The 16,820-nt window shown below is 48.0% G+C and overlaps 1 protein-coding gene across 2 annotated transcripts; it reads right to left on the bottom strand.

The window, feature by feature from the left end:
• Positions 1-1,262: 1,262 nt before the first annotated feature.
• On the bottom strand, positions 1,263-16,812 carry COG7 (component of oligomeric golgi complex 7). 2 transcript variants are annotated; one of them, XM_027667995.1, is made up of 17 exons: positions 16,608-16,812; positions 15,751-15,899; positions 14,977-15,093; positions 14,631-14,799; positions 13,535-13,617; positions 12,651-12,773; positions 11,106-11,304; positions 9,012-9,139; positions 8,309-8,463; positions 6,980-7,096; positions 6,397-6,462; positions 5,460-5,646; positions 4,488-4,628; positions 3,984-4,067; positions 3,546-3,660; positions 2,992-3,135; positions 1,263-1,573 (listed from the first exon to the last, which is right to left on the bottom strand). In XM_027667995.1, the coding sequence occupies exons 1-17, from the start codon at positions 16,771-16,773 to the stop codon at positions 1,407-1,409; spliced, it is 2,310 nt and encodes a 769-aa protein (XP_027523796.1). In that variant the 5' UTR covers positions 16,774-16,812; the 3' UTR covers positions 1,263-1,406. The 2 variants fall into 2 exon arrangements, 1 of the variants encoding a protein (XP_027523796.1); XR_003531719.1 differs by lacking the exons at positions 1,263-1,573; positions 2,992-3,135 and adding an exon at positions 3,790-3,899 and having other exon boundaries at positions 3,547-3,660.
• Positions 16,813-16,820: the final 8 nt, after the last annotated feature.

Genomic DNA, 16,820 nt, shown 5'->3' with positions numbered 1-16,820 from the left:
GAGGCAGTGAGGACACTTGTAAAGACAGAGGAACCCAGCCTTCTGTCTCCCTAAAGGGATGTTTCCCTGTCCACCACAGACCTGCAGCACAGCCTCCCTTGCCAAAGGAGAGCTCTTGTAACGTGATGGTACTAGATCTCATGTCACAGTCGAGTGGGAAACAAGGACCCAACAACCCCTCTTCCTGATCCTGATTCAGTGCTCAGTGTACACAGTGTCATCCTTGACAAAAACCAGCGCTCCCTCCAAAAAACTCAACAGAGCACTTTGCTTAAAACATGGAGAATGCTGAGAGCAAGAACCTGGGCATCTCCTCCCACATTCTCACCAACAGACAACAGGATCCTGGGATGGGCAGCAGGTCCCAGGCTGCTCCTTCAGCTCCTCACACCTTCATCCCCAGCCAGGTGCCTGCTCTGGGCCACCTGCCCCATGAGAGGCAACAGCAGCAGGCAAGGAACAGCCCCATAAACTCTCCCTGGCATTGATGGGGCAGGGGAAGGGTGGGAGAGATTCACCCTCCTCAAATCAAGGGTAAATGGAACAGAATGTTCTCTGCAGGACAGGGCAGCTCACTGTTCCAGTCACTGCTGGTTTATGGAGGCGTCTGACAACTCATAAAAGTGGGCAGTGGCTCAGGTGCTCAGCTCCAGCTCTGTCCCAGCCGGGCTCTCCCGGTTGGACCCACGGCAGAGCTGAGCCCAGCTCAGCAAAGGGGTTTCCTGCTGCAGCAACAGTGCAGGCATTCCAATTTTGGGACCTCTCTGTATTCATTTGTCTCCTAAGAGAGCACACTGAGGCTAGATGAGATGTTTTCTACACATCTATATAAGAAATGTTAATAAATGCTACAAGAAAGCACCGCTTTCCTTAAATTCCTTACAAACTTCATGCCTTTCAGTAGAATTCTTGCACCAAGAACAACCTCCAAAGCTGGTTTTATTCTCAGGGTCAAGTTTGATCAAGCCTCGTCTACCAACTGAAAAGACTCTTCTTGGCTTTGTAACAACAGGTCTGAGCAATGGCCATTGCCTGCAGGCAGAGGAGCTCCCAGGCAGCCTCTCTGTGCTGCACCTACCCCATCGTTTCAGATATAATAGCTTAAATTCTCTGAAAAAGCTACCACGAAGCATGAACTCTCCAGCATATGGCAGAACACCTCCAGCACTGCTCAGCCTACTCAGAGTCATCCAGAGAGTTTTTGGTAAATTTGGCTGTAGGACATCCTTCCTTATTTCTAAAGATGGAAAAATGGAACAAGCTTTTCCTAGAGAAAGACATTTATTAAAAGTTGTCTCAAATAAATTCCTCTGGTCTCCAGAGGTATTTTCACTGTCCTTTCAGAAATGAAAACCAACCTGAAGAGGTGAGCCCTCGAGCAGGGGCAGGCAGGAGGGAGGGCACAGCTACCCCTCCAGGCCCCTGATGGCAGCAATGGTGCTGGCCAGGCGGCGGGGCAGGCTCTTGGCAGCCTGGCGGAACTCCTCGGGCCTGGCCTTCAGCAGGGTCACGATGTGCTGCAGCGTCCTCGAGGGCTGCAGCCCCAGGGCATCCATCACGTTTATGAGGTAATCTGCAAGGTTAAGGAAAAATGTGTATTTAACAGGTAACACACACTGTGAAATGAAATATATCCTTGTTCTCCATGACACTGGGAATCCTGTCACCGAGAGCTCACACCCGCAGGCAGCAGCAGCACTGGCTGCAGTCTAAGGACACTGCCTGGGTGTGTTTCTGGCTGTCTGTGCACCAGTTCAGACACTGTCCGTTCTGTGCAGGGCACTGAGACACGTTCTGCTGTGTTTCAGTACCTGCACACAACACCCTCGGGGTGGTCAGTCACCTGGGCATGGGAAGAGGATCAGAGTCCCACTACCAAAGGTAAAGAGCTGGCACTGAAGCTGGGCAGCTCTGCTGAGGTGAGTGTCTGTGGAGGCAGCAGGGAGTTCCAGCTCACTGATTTACAGGTAGTTAGGGAACTGAGGATGGCAGGGAGAATGCTGAGCAGCCAGCCTCTCATCCACTGGCTTGTTTTGAAGCAGTGCCAGAAAAAAAAAAAAAAAGAGATTCAGGCTGAGTTCACTGATGTCCAAGCACACCTTCTGGAGAGCTGAGGAGCAGATACTGGCTGTATCCCCATTTTTGGGCTTGGCCAGGGGGAAGTCAGCACCCATGATTTACAGCGAGAAAAGACTAACTGGCATTTACAATAGCTGTAGTGGTTCCTTGGTGGCCCTTTCAGCAGCTTTGGATAAGAAAAGCCCATCTTCTCCACATCCTGCAGAAATGTCTTCGCAGCACCCTCTGCCAGCCCTCCCTCAGTCACTCTGTGTGGCACAGAAGGCAGCAGAGATGAGCCTGTGCCAACTCTCTCCCATTTTGCTGCTGAAAACCTCTCAAGGTTCAAAGTAACTTTAGCCTGCAGCACCCTCAGAGCAGCAGGGCAGTGCCAGCCATGGCAGGAGAGCTGATCCTATAGGGTTTGTAAAAAAGGATGCTGCTGAAGTGCTCCACAATTACTTTTACAAGGCCTTTAGCTGATCTTCCCTACTTCAGCTATCAAGTGGATGGAAGAAATCAATCAGCTGTCTCCTCTGCAATCCAGCTGAGCACCCTCAACAGACTTGGCACGTGCTGTGTACCCCCTTCTGGCACATACTGGCAGAACATGGTACTCTGAGAAGGGGAAGACCAGGGCCACACTGCAAAAAAACCTATACAGATCTTTCTTGCCAAGGCTGGCCTGCGAGGACTTGGACTTCCACAGTCAGACAAAGCAGGGAAGCAGCAGGAGTACCCACCAGAAAACCCCCCTTCCCTTGGAGAGAGATGTGACAAACAACACTGCAAGAGAGAAGCTGTGACCCCTCCCCATGCCGGGGATCAACGTGCTCATGGTTAGAGGAGAAACCCTTGGGGCAGTGCCCTCCAGCCCAGCGTGGTGCCAGAGCAGCCCGTGTGTGGCCCCGGCGGGGTCGAGGCCGTGCTCACCGATGTCCGTGCCCAGCTGCTTGGTGGAGTGTGGTGTGAGCTGCGGGATCTGCAGGATGACCTCGCAGTACGTCTGCATGGTGGCTCTGGCGATGGAGCCCAGCCAGTAATCAGCCATGTTATCCAGCTCGGGCAGCTCGTCTCCTGCACAGACAACTCCTGTTAGTGCCAGCACACACCCTCCCCCTTCGCTGCCTTCGTACAAAACGGAATCACAGCTGGTGAGTAACACCTTAACTGTTCTTTCCACAGGACATCGAGGTACTCAGAGTTTATCAGCTGATTTTGGAGTAATCAAAGCAGTTCTGTAACCTCCCTGTACTGTACAGCATTGACAGTGAGCTCGAGACCCAAAACACTTCTCCTCCCTTGATTACTCTCCAGGTACGTCATTTCCAAAGGGCACGCGGATGATCAGCTGGGATCAGGGCACTGCCTGGCACATTTGGCAGGATCCTCTTCCAGGAGCAGTTTACAAAACACACATCACACCTGTGTAATGTCAGTATGGGAAAGCTTTCCCCAGATACTCCAAGCCTTTGGTATCACCTTACCTTGCTCCGGGGGATACGGCAGTTTTCCAGCATGTAATGCCAGTTCCAAAGCAGAATCCTCTTGAGTGACAAATGGCTCAAGGTGCAGAGGAAGAGACATAATGTATTGCCCAATCTAGAATAAAAGCACCAAGAGCTGAGTCATTGAACAAATGTAAGGCAAGTCCTTTACTAGAGAAAAACAGTCACCTGCAGTGAGGCACACCTGAAAGCAGAGAGCTGAGCCTGACAGCCACTCACTCACCTACAAATTGGCTCCTGCGCATCATTACACTTGGTACAAGAAATAGTTTTTCACAAGGTCAGACAAGCAGTCACTGAATCACTCATGGTAAGAAAGACCTACACAGAGAACTGCAAGTCCAAGCAAATCTTTACTCTCTGGAGCATTCCTGGCAATTTGTTTTCTAGAGCAGAAAGTCAGTTGAGTTCTCTTACATTGCTGATATATTCCAGAGGGGTCAGGCTGAAGTTTGGCAGGTCCTCTGTCAGAGTCTCACCAATGCCACCAGAACTCCAGCCCTGTAAGGCAGAAAACGAAGGATGAATCAATGATTTCCTGGAGCATGAATCCTGCCAGTATTTTAGGAAGGGGTCACCCAGCAACATGAACTGTGACTGCCCAAGGAATTCTAGAAAGAAGAACACAGGTGGTGAGAAAACTGTTTCCTGTGTCGTCCCTCAGGCTCAAAACACCCACCCTTCCCATCCAGCTCCCTGTGGGAAACACACACCTCAAACAAACACCAGAGCCTGCAAACATCTGTGGGCTGCAAAGGCTGTGGGTGAGGGGAGGGAAACTGTTCCACTGCCTGCAGCTCATGGGAGAAATGTGACACCAGAGGGAACTGTTCTGAACAGGAGAAAGGAAAGCAACACTGACCCAAGGGATCCCTCAGGTAAATCCTGCTGTTCAGCTCTGCTCAGGCCCCCCTTGCTCACCTCCATCTTGGGCACCAGCAGCAGCTGCTGTTTGATCCGGAGGAACACGGAGTCGAAGGCCAGGTGATGTGCCAGCTGGTTGAGGCGGCTCAGGGCGGCTCGTGACGATGACAGCAGGTTGTGGTTACTGGTACCTTTCTCCTGACACACAGGGACACAAGAACATTTACACACAGAAGTCGTTAAAGTGACCACAGAGGAGCTGTGTTAACATTCTTACAGAGGTTTTATGAGGCCATGCTAATGCAGCAGAGCTCCCCTCTGAGATGGCACAGCCTGTTTCCCTTGGAATGACCTATTCCAAGTAGTTATTCAAGACAGAAAGTGCCACTGTTCCCTGAACTGTAAGATGAAGAATCAGCATCCAGCAAGTTCTACACGAACTGTGGGACTGGACTGTTCGGCCAAGGTTTACCCAAAATGTAACACTGAAGGCAGAACTGCAGAAGTTGCAAGTAAATCAAGTGCAAAAGAAATCAAAACATTTATAGGAAATAAAAGACTCATAACCTTGAATTCATTACTTCACGTGACCAACGATGGTAAACATAACTTAGATCCATGAGAAGATAACTGGAGTCATTCTACCCTGTTCACAGATCCGTGCATGAACGATCCTGCAGAATTGTTTCAGACTGGACATGGCAGCAGGGTGTAAGTGGCAGAGAAAGCCTCAGGAAGGTGGTGTGTGGGCTCCAGAATTTGAGATGGCTCCAACACAACCTTCCCAATGCTCACTGTGATAAAATCTCTGTCACCTGAGCTGATAAGGGCATGTTCACAAAACACAGCCTGATCTGGGTTTGGACACTTCATCTCTCCATGGATCAGTGTCTCTGTGGAAGACTTGGAATGCAGCCCATGGAAAGGCTGCAGTCCAGGATGAAAAGTCATTAGGCTGGAGGGGGAATCCAGGTCTCATCTACCAAATGTGGGCCCAAGAGCATGCTGTGATAGAGGCACCAGAGCTACCTTCAGAGTGTAAAGCGTTTCCATAAGACTGGCATACTCAGATGGATTCTCCTTCAAGAGATAATTGTATTCCTGCCAGGGATTCTTTACAGAGCTCTTCTTTTCTGCAGAACTGGTGTCCTGAAAGCCAGAAAAACTACAAGGGCTGTAGGAGTCCGAGAGATACTTCCCAGCAGTTGATAAAATCCTGAAAACAAGTACACCAAAGTCACCAGCAGAATCCTCTGAACTCAGTGTTCCAGTCCTCACACTGGCCCAAGGACCAGCACTGCCTTTGTGTGACTTCAAGGGAGAGTATTCACTGGTGGAGACACTAATCACAGCCAACCCTCATGTCTACTGTGCAGCTCAAAAACTGCAAAAATACGGAGACAGAAGAGAGAGGCTCGTGCTCTCAGCAGAGCTGGGCAGTGGGCCCAGGCCCAGCCCCTGGACACTGCAGGTTGTGCTGGGCAGAGCACGGGCACTCGAGTCACATCGAGCATTTCAAGGCACAACAGGCTGAGCACTGCTCACAACAAGCAGTAACAAAAGATCTACGTGCTGCCTGTGCCTGACGCTCCTCAGGTTACAGGGAACCAATCCATCAGTTAAGGCACACCTAGACTCAGTTCAGCACATGATTCATGCCCCGTGTCACAAGGGTGTAAATCTTGCCAATTTGATCTGCTGGAAAATTCCCTCCTGACCCCAATGTGGCCCTTTGGTAGCCAGCCAGGTATCCAAGGAAAGGGATTTTTGGGACTGTCTCAGGGCACACGACTGAGTGGAACAGTTTGTGCCCCATCTCTGACATGACGAAGGATGGGGAGGGGCAGTGGGGGAATCAGGGGCTGTTTTCCCTCCATGGTCTACGCAATCAAAGCACCTTGGGGTTTGTTTTCTTTAACTTGTTTTCTATGTTGACAGCTCATGAATAAAGGTCAGCAGTGCTCACCTGTTGGCCAGCTGCTGCTCAAAGTCTCCACACTGATGAAGGAGTTCACCACAAGTGGTAATTACCCTGGGAAAGAATAAGACAAAAAGACATGAGACTGGAGGCAGATAATTCCAGACTCCCCCAGAGTACCCATCTCAGACAGAGGTCAAGTAATTGTGAAATGCAATAACCAAACCACAGCCCACACACCTGCCAAGAGTCAATCTGGTGATTAACTCTGCATCCATTTGATAACACATTGAATTTTTTTGCTCAATAACCTCATCCACGTGTCACTTCTTGTCATCGTGGCAAAGGTCAGCTCAGTGTCACTGGGAAGAATTCTAAGAACTGTTGATATCACAAGTGATATGAGATGCAGCCTTGCTCCAGGCAGGGCGAGCAGCCCCACAGCCCTCCCTGTGCCAGGAGCAACCTGAAACCCATCACTGACACTGGTGCTCCCAGCAGCACTGCAGCACAGTGAGCTCAGCCCTGTGTCTGCACTGAGAACTCATGTGTAAACTGACCCCAAGTAATTCCCTTTCAGCTTTGGTACAAAAATCAGCTCTGAGCCAGGCAAAAATAAAATCCCCTTTACCGGACAGAGTTTTGGAATGCAGTCCAGTCCTCCTGGAACAGGGAATCTGATAGGACATCATCCAGTTTACATTTCTTTCGTATAGACTGCAGTGTGTTTGTGAAGTCAGACGTATATCTGTGGTGAGAAATGGAGCAGAGAGAAGCACCAGCATAATAGAACTAGTTGGAGAGCAGCACAATGGCATGTTCTGTGATTTGCTCAGTCAGTCCTCTACAAGGGCTATGTAAGAACAGAAATATTAAAAGGAGTAAAAAGGGACACCGTGGTTCCAGTCCAAACAGGTGGATGTGAAGAACTGATCAGCCACAGCCCACCTGAGCCTACACCAAAAGACAATAGGAGCTACAGATACTGAGAGGCTGCCTCAATTTGCTACGTGTGGATTACCAGCTCTCCTCTCCTGTGAGAAGAGAGTAAGATATTTTTGTTACCATTACACTGACCATATCTCCTAGGAAAGACCAGGAAAAGTTTATGAGGTTCTTGCTACTCCAACATCACTTGGCCCTTACTCCAGGAACATGGTGACAACAATCTCATGAATTTGTTTTCTCAGCTACTTCCCAGATGAGAACATGGATAAAAAGGAGAACATTTTGTTTTCCACACACCCCCATTTTCTTTTTTAATAGTGCCCACGAGCTGGAGGCATGCACATTGCTCTGTAATTGCCTATAAAGAAGGTGAGATCAGAGACTTGTGCTTTCCTCTTCCCCCTTCCCACAGGGTAGTAATACCCGACTCATACCTTGTGAGCAACCCTTTCAGCATTCTGAAGAAATAAGGAGTTAATCAGTATGGGAATATGAAAGTGATACTTAAGGACAAGAATTTACAGTGAACCTCCCTGGGATATCTCACAGGCAGATCCTGAATGTGAGGTCACTTGGCCCACTGAGTGTGTATTCAGAGAACCACAGATTCATTAAGGTTGGAAATGACCTCCAAGATCATTGAGTCCAACCTCTGGACCTATTTCCCCAGAGAAATCTACTGAGATCTACTTTCATCACCCTATTTTGTCTTCATCTTATTCTGTTTTGGGAAACATTTTCCCCTCCAGAAGTATTTATTAAAAATGAAAACTCAGCCCAACCAGAATAGAAGACAGCTGAGAAGTCTTTAATTTAGCCATAAAAAGCTTCCATTTTCCCCTAAGAAACAGCCCCTGCCCGAATGGAGCAAGAAGGATATCGATGATTCACAGTACAGTGAGAGACACCTTCTGCTCTCAGCCATTTTCCATAAACTACAAAGTCCTTGGCCACAAACTGCACACTCACTACTCCCTCAGGATAAATGCGGCAGTACCAAAAAGCACCTTACTTTGCAAACAGGGCCTTGAGGGCCTTCAGGAGCCCACACACTCCCAGGCCATCCGTGAGCTTGATGCAGTTGTCGATGGCTCCAGAGGCCAGAATGAAGAGTTTGTTGACTGAGTGGTTCAGCTCCTGGACACAGTCAATCACTTCCCAATGCTCCTAAACAACAACAACAACAACAACAACAAAGCTGAGCCTGACCCTTCTTGCAGGCATTAGAGAAGACACCTTGTGTAACACAGCATTCTCTGGTATCCTCCAGATACTCCTAAAGCAGAACCCTGCTGGTGCTTCCACCCTCCTGCACATGGACTGTCACAACAGTTGGGCTGCCAAACCAGGCCTTCAAGAGAAAACAGTTCTGCCAACAACGGCATCTTCTACAAAAAGGACTTCCCTTCTCCAGGCCCTGTTCTTAATAAATTCAGCCAAACCCGAAGTGGGCCTTTGGTTGAGTGTTATTCTGGTAAAGGCTTTCCCCAGCAGATCCACACAGGGCCTGTAACTGCTGCAGGAGAGGAAAGGAGCTGACCTGATAGTGCTTTATTTCTTAAACAAATCTACTTAGCAGTAAAAAATACACTGCAAAGAGGAAATATTACCAAAAACGAGAGGAGGAAAGAGAGCAGTAACCACGACAGAGACCCCTGTATTTACTGGAAGCTTTAGCCTCTCCCTCTGCAGCTGAGCAAAGGCTGGTACATTACCAAGGGCACTGCACTGATCTGGATGAGGAGATTCTCTTCTTCCAAGTCTCCATACTCAAGTTGGTAGGGCTTGTATGGACCATACACTGCTTCCACCAGCTCCATCACTTTCACCAGGTTCTGCTCCTCTACAAAGAACCAGACAAGGTTTAGTCTACAAAGAGATGAATGTGCCACTAAAAAACTTGTTTCAAGCTACCTGCAGCAGTTCTTCCATCAGAGCATGCTGCCTGCACAGGCTTGGAATGCTGCCCAACAGCTTCAATCTCAACTACACAGATTGCTTTTTTATTTTTTAAAAAACAAGGTTATTGCCTCTACCTGCTTCCTAAAACCAAGATGTTCTACCTCAACAAGTGTTCTACCTCAACAAGTGCCTCAAGAAAATCATCACTCACTGCTCTAAAACAGTCTGGGTGACAAAAATCCATCAGACATTCCAACCTACAGCAGAAGAATTGAAACCATTGGAGAAGTGAGACACACTATTCTCACAGCATCCAACAGGGTAATCCTCATTTAACAGAAAGCCTGATTCACACTTAAATAACTGACACTAATCCAGCTCACTCAGTACTATTGCTACAGTGTTCAGCAACCACAAACTCAGCATCTCAGTACCATGCTTGAGCAGGGTGCTGCAAACTCAAACACAAAGCAGGGCTCAATGATTATTTCTACATCAGAACTGGACACCAGCTGTTCTCATGAAGCTTTGCTGAATTCAAACCAGCAGTAAATCACAATTACTTTGAATCCTGGCTATCAGAGAAGACTTTTATACCCTAAGGACAGGAAAGCAATGGAGTAGGCTGTCCAAAGCCAGTGCTGTCTCCATGTTTGGATATTTTTGAGACCAGACTGACAATATCCCATGGTCTGACTTCACAGCAGATCCTGCTTGGAGCAGGGAATTGGGCAAGATCATCTCCCAGGTTCCCTTCCAACCTGAATTAGCCTGTGAATCATAGCTGAACTCCCCTCACATACACACACAGGAACTGGTTTGACTCTGCTCAGCTGAGTCACCTGGCCTATCCATTCTTGAGATATTTCTCTTCCCAAACATCTTACCCCAGAGTGAAAGAGATGGAAACAAAGGCTTTAGGGTTTTATTTTTTAAACACAGTCAGATAGCAGTTCAGCAACTGTCTTCCTATTCTACCATCTTATAGAATCTGGCATCATTTTTCCAGGCCCTTTTTAATAATTTCTATACTGACCCACAAACTGAGCTAGAAAATGGCTGATGAGTACACAACCACACAGACAACAAACACAGCACCAGTTACACTCCCTGACATTGCCCAGCAATCATAATTTACAGGATCTAGTAAGAATCTGGGTTTAAACAGCTCAAGACAATGTTATGAGGAACCAAACACAGGAAGTACAGCATTAGGAATGCTCCATTAGCTTTAATTTTGGATTTTCCCATAGCCAGCCTTTGAAGATGCCCCACCAGATTCATAAAGGACTATAAATATCCAACAGGTCAAGTCAGGCATAAACCTGTGCAAACACAGCACCTCACTGCTGTGTGGTTTGTGGAAATTACTCAGCAAGTCAGGACCAAAATGAGATGACAAACATCCCAGGGAGAGGAGAACCCAGGGCAGATTTGGAATCAAACACAGAGGATGGGAATAAACCACCAACAAAAAGCCTACAAAATCAAATACAAGCATCCAATGGATGCAGCCTTCAAGCAAGTTTTCTCTTGTTTAGTGAGGTGTGACAATTCCAGGAGACTCCTTGACTTTTCTGCTTTGTGATCTCTCACAATGGGTCTCACTGCCTCCCTGCAGACATTTCCTCATCTGTGAGACATAAGAAACACTAAAGCTCATAAAAGGATAAGTGCTAAATACTATTTACCCTGCAGAGCCAGCCAGGACAGGGCTGCTTCAGGAAACTCACTGTTGTGTCAACAGCTTCAGACACACACACACAAAGGTGGAACTGCTGCCCAACTGGGCAGTGCTGTAGAAGAGATAATCCCTCCCTCCACCTAAAACTAAACAAAATCCCACAATGGGACTTTACAAAGGGGTTGACAGAATAGAATGACAGAATTCAGTGCCAGAGCCTTACTCAGGTTTGGCAGCATCGCTACCTCCAGCCCCTTGGCGAAGTGGACAGTGGCCTCGTGCAGCTCCAGCAGCTGGCTCAGCTTGGTGTCCTGGCCTGTCCTCTCCATGGCAGTGCTGAGGCACACAGGGATGGAAGGCACCAGTGCTCCCAGAGTTTGGATCAACAGCACAGTCACAATTTCATGGGGATTCTTGAAAACCTGTGGCAGCAGTAAAGCTACTGGTAAAAGCACATTACCCGAGAGGAACACACAGCAGAGGGAACAGCAGACAGCTTCCCAACCTGAGAAACCTCCCAGGGGGTAAAAAACCCAAAAGAGGCCTGCTAAGGCTACAAGAGTCCCACTGACATAGCACACAGGACAGACAGATGACAAAAGACTAGGACAATACCTGTGTGCCATTGTGCTTTGAGTACAGCCACCAAGAAACTAGAAAACAGGCACAGGTCAAAAACTGAATTCAGCAGAACACAGGCACTACAGTGATTCAAAAACCACCTGGCAGAGAAAGGTATTTGAAACAGAGCACTCAGTTTACACAGGTGTGTTGGGAACAAACATGTATCAGTAATATATGAAGAAATAGTACTGTATCATGAGCCAAATTACTGGTCAAAGGGGCAGAAGTCAGTATTGGAAAGGTTAGATAGCCTGTAATCAGCTGAGAATCAGCCACTTCACTGGCATAAAATGTGTTACAGCCTTTTATTATGAGTTTTTCATCAGCTGTTCTGCTCATTTGCTTTGCAAGCTGGGATCACCAAGAGTTTTCAGAAAGCAGAAGCAAAACAGGAGACTGAGTGACACAAACTCTGCCCCCACATGCCATTTCTCACAATCCCCAGTTCAAAAAGTATCTGCTAAAATGTAACCTGACATCTGACCTGTAAGTCACATCGAATCATTAAGCAGAAAAAATACACTTCAAGGAAACACTGAGCTCCTCTGCAGCACAGGCCTCGCACTGACACCGGCTTCGTGACACCAAGATAAGAATCTCTTACCCTTCATGGATGAAAAACTCACAGGCTCAGCAATATGAACTTATTTCTTCATTTCACTGTAGGACAGTAACTTTTTTTTGATCCTACACTATTGTCAGGAAAAACAAGAACAGAGACTCCAAGCAGTGACAGCAGAAGCCATCAGATATCTTACAGAGAGTGACATGTATCAGTCCAACACAACCTTAAGGGCTTCCCCCAGGCCAAGTGATAAAGCAACTCAGGCATTTCAAATGTCTTGCAACAGAACACATTTGCAACACCAACAAATTAGGTTTAACTTAAGATACAGATGAAAGCGATAGAGCAGCTTTAATGTCAATAACACAGCAACCTTGCTGCTGGTGGACACCAGAACTCAAACCCTGTCTGCAAGGGCTGCACGAGGAACAGAACGTGGGTTGTTCCCCTGTGCACTGATGAGGCACAGAGTGTCACTCAGAGGGAGCAGCCATCAGCTATTTGGAGCTCTGTGAGAATTCAGAGTGTGCTCAGCCCTGCGCTCTCCCATCCCTGCCCACCGTGAACCTGTCACTGCACCTGTGCTGCCCACTGGAGCTGGCAGTGCCAGGTCCCCAGCAGGGTGTCGTACAGCTCAGTCAGCTGCCGATTCAAGCTTAGGTCACTCTGGCAAAGCTCCTGCCACACGGCCACCAGCTGCACCTGCCAGGGAACAAGAACCATCTGAGAGGAGAATGGACAGGCCACAGGTCTTGCTTTTGTTATTCCAAATCCAGCACTCCCCACGCACAGCACTTCTGCCAAAACGTGAGGCCCACCCTGGCTCCTCTCTCCAGATTTCAGTTAACATATAATTCAGCACCACAGAAGGAAAAGACTTCCAGCATGAAGCTTGAGGCTTCTTAGTGATTCAAAGATTTAATTAACATTGGTATTTTACTCATAAAATGAGATCGTAACTGATACCCCCACATAATAGTTGAAATACTTGGCAAGCCCCAGCCTTGAACTTAATCCTCAAAAGTCACAGTCATGTGAGAAATTTGAGGCTCATGTTATGGCTACAGAACTGTCTGGAATTCCAACTTTTAATCTTACCTGAAAAGAGTTTACAGAAGTCAGCAGATGGCAAGTTGCAGTAATGAAGTTACTGCTGACATAGCCACATGCACAGAAAGCAAAGCAAAACCATGTGGCACAGAGAAATCAAGCAGAACACACATATCCTGTGTCTGCTGCAGAAAGAGACACAAGGACATGAACAGAGAATTACTCCTGAAACACGGGGAGTAACTAAAGCTGTTCAGAGCCGGCAAGAGAAGGAAACTAGAAAAGGAAGAGGTGCCACCTCCCTGCCACAGCAAAGGTGAGATCCGTGGGGCAGCAGCTCCCTCTGCAGTCAAAGCCCAGCAAGCATTGCAATTTTTATTCCTAGAATGTTAAAATATTACCAAAACACTTACCTTGTGACATTTATAATAGTAAGCCAGAAGCTGCGGCATCCGATCGATTTCCGTGAAAACTTTAACAAATGTTTTTGCCTGATCTAAACCAAAGAAAACAACAGGCAGTCAGGATCAGCCTCAAAGCTGAGGGAGAGATATCAGTCTGAGCAAGAATTCTTCTCCTAAGGGAGCATGCACGAAGACCTACACGGAAAGATACATTTTACCTCTTGTTTGCTTATCTTCTCAAACAGGAGAGAAACTGCCTAAAGCCCACCCTCAATCAAGAACAGGCAGCAGACAAGAGGAATTAATTTAACTTCTTAAAATTAACTTCTTAACCAGCACATGTACCTGGTATTAAAGTCAGATAAAGACAGAGCATTTCCTAGAAGGAAAACGTTGTTTTCCAGAAACAAGGCACTACTTACAAACCTGGAGCATTCCTGACAAAGGCCTCAGGTTTGCTTTCACCTGTCTTCAAACTGACCCCTGTGCCTTAGACTGACCCATGGCACAGTGAGCTCCTGCACAGAGCTTGGAAACACAGGTTCCTAAATAGTCTGGTTTGTACCCCACAGCCCCAGATCCCCCTGGGACCTCGAGGTGCACACAGCTGAGAGTCAACAACCAGAAAAAGTACTTTTCAGAAGTGCTGACAGGAGCAGAGGGAAGGAAGAGCATAAAGAACAGTCCAAAAAGACTAGTTTTCTAAGCAGAGTTTATAAAGCCACTTTTATGAGGCAGCAAGGAGTCAGAACGTTTCCAAACAAATTTCCTTCCTGATTACATCCCCCAGCTGTAACAGAAATGCCCAGCAGCACCATGGTAACACAAAACCAGGCTTTGAAGAGGGGGCCTTCTGCTTACCTGAGAAGTACTTCCTACCTGGAGAGCATCCTTGATATAACTAAACTACAACTGCAGGGCAGCCCTACCTCAGCACCTCCATCTCAGGCAGCTGTAGAGCACAAAACATTCCAGGGCATCTGCTCCACCAGGAAAGCTCGTGACTCCGCACCAGGAGCCTTCAGGACACCAACTCCCCACCCAAACAGCGCCTTACAGACAATAAATTCTATGTTGATAGTAAATGACACCAAGTGTTACTGACCTACAGACTGGGAGTTGAAAGCTGCAACAATCTGAGGGCTGGCCATGGCCTCCAGGCGGTTCTTCAGTGCCTCCAGGTGCACACACTTCTCGGAGTAATCCGGCGTGTCCACCAGCATGGCCAGGCTGCTCTGCATGCTCGTCAGCTTGGCCGAAATCAGGGACACATCCTGCCAGCAGCAAAGGCAGCCTGTTACCAAGGGTGACCTCAGACAGCATCAGCACCAGTTTCATAACGACATTTCAAACAGCAACATGTTTGAGAGTCACTTCAAAAGCCTACTTTTAAACGCAGTTCACTGGAAAGCTGAAGGCACAAAGACCAAACAGAATAATTCAGTATTTACCTGTGTTTTAAGAGTCTCTTCAATGTCTGCACTTAACGTGCTCCATTTGTCTGCTTCCTGAAGTGACTCGGCAGCCAACTGCATTCTAGACTTCACTTGGTCAATCTCTACCAAGACCTGAAGAAAAAACAACACTATGTTGCCCGCTGAAAAAAGAGGTGACTGCCATGGATACTTATTTCAGCAGAGTTATTTTTGTCTTGGACTTAAAGAAAAAATGGTATGAAAAGATTATGAAGAGGAAGGAATGGACAGAAAGAACTTGAGATGCAAGAGATGTAAAACCAACTTTCAAAGTCAAACAACAAAAGGTTAGTTTAGGTTAGTTTGAATTCTGGTCTTGTACTTTTAGTATCCACTTTGCCTGAAAATGTTCTGTACCCCAGGCAGAAAGCAGCGTCCCCAGCCAGGTACCAGCAGCTCTGAACTGACACTTGAGCAGCTGTTCCTCAGGACATGCAGATTGCACAGGTCTGGGTCACATTCACCTTTCCACAAATTTTAAATTTCACAAGCTGCAGATAAACACTAAGTATCACAGAATCACAGAATATGCCATGTTGGAAGGGACCCACAAGGACCATCGAGTCCAACCCTTAGCCCTGCACAGGACCATCCCCAAGAGTCACCCCATGTGCCTGAGAGGATCATCCAAATGTTTTTTGAACTCTGTCAGCCTTGGTGCTGTGACCACTGCCCTGGGGAGCCTGTTCAGTGCCTGACCACCCTCTGGAGGAAGAACCTTTTTCTAATATCTAACCTATAAGAACTGACCTGCATCGACTGAGCTGTGTCTTCTTCAAACTTCTTTATATCTTCTTTAACAAGGATCATCTGCTCCTTCAGAAATGTTGCCTCCTGTTTCAAGACTTCCAACTCCCGGAGGACTCTGGGCATGTTCTGGAGAGCCTGATGGCTTGTTTCTGCAGAAACACTGAGGAGTCAGTGAGGAGTGCTGAGAGCCCTTGGAGGAATGGGGGAGTCTTTCAATAATTTTATTTAATCTTCAGTACTTGAAAAAAAACAACACAACACAGCAAAACAGCAAACAACAAAACTTCAGCTGTTTCTTTAAAGTTTTAATAGGTACTTTATCATGGAATCACAAAGCCCTCTGAGACCAGAGTCCAACTGTTCCCAACAGTTCAGTGCTGTTCCCCCAGCACTGCCAAGGCCACCACTAACCCATGTCCCCAGGTACCAACCTACAGGAGGCTTTTAAATCCCTCCAGGGATGGTGACTCCACAATTGCCCTCACAGCCTGTGCCAGGGCTGGACAAACCTCATGAGGAAGAAACTTTCCCTATTATCCCATTTAACCCAGCCCTGGCAGGGGCTGCTGTTTGTCAGAGCTCAGCACAGATGTGCTGGTGGATAATCACGGGGCCCCAGATCGGTGTAAGGATCCCTCTGTCTCTGCCAAGGCCAGGCCTGGATCGCCAACATGCCCTCGTGTGGCCCGCACGGGTCTCCCTGTCATCAGCTCCTGTGCACCTCAGGAGGATCCAGGTGCCGGGACACAGATCTCAGGAGCACACGAGCTGGGGTGAAGCGGGGCCGCAAAACCCGCACAGGACTCGGCCCGACACATCCCCACGCCAAGCAAAGCCCCTCAGCCCAGCCCCCGCACCTTCCACGGCGTTGTTCACCTCCTGGATGAAGAGCTGCAGCTTCATCACCAGGGTGGCGGCGTGGGCGTCCACCTTGCCCGGGGCCTCCTGCTGCACGGCGCGGAACGCCGCGTTCACCCAGCCCTTCACCTCGAACTCGTCCGACAGGAACCGCGAGAAATCCATCGCGGCGGCCCGGGCCGGGGGGGGAACCGCGGGGGACAGCGGGGGGG

The sequence above is a fragment of the Corapipo altera genome, unplaced genomic scaffold (assembly GCF_003945725.1).
Source record: "Corapipo altera isolate COAL_440 unplaced genomic scaffold, ASM394572v1 104b, whole genome shotgun sequence".
NCBI classification, from domain to species: Eukaryota; Metazoa; Chordata; class Aves; order Passeriformes; family Pipridae; genus Corapipo; species Corapipo altera.
The sequence above is the reverse complement of the archived record's forward strand: the minus strand, read 5'-3'. Positions and strand labels throughout refer to the sequence as shown.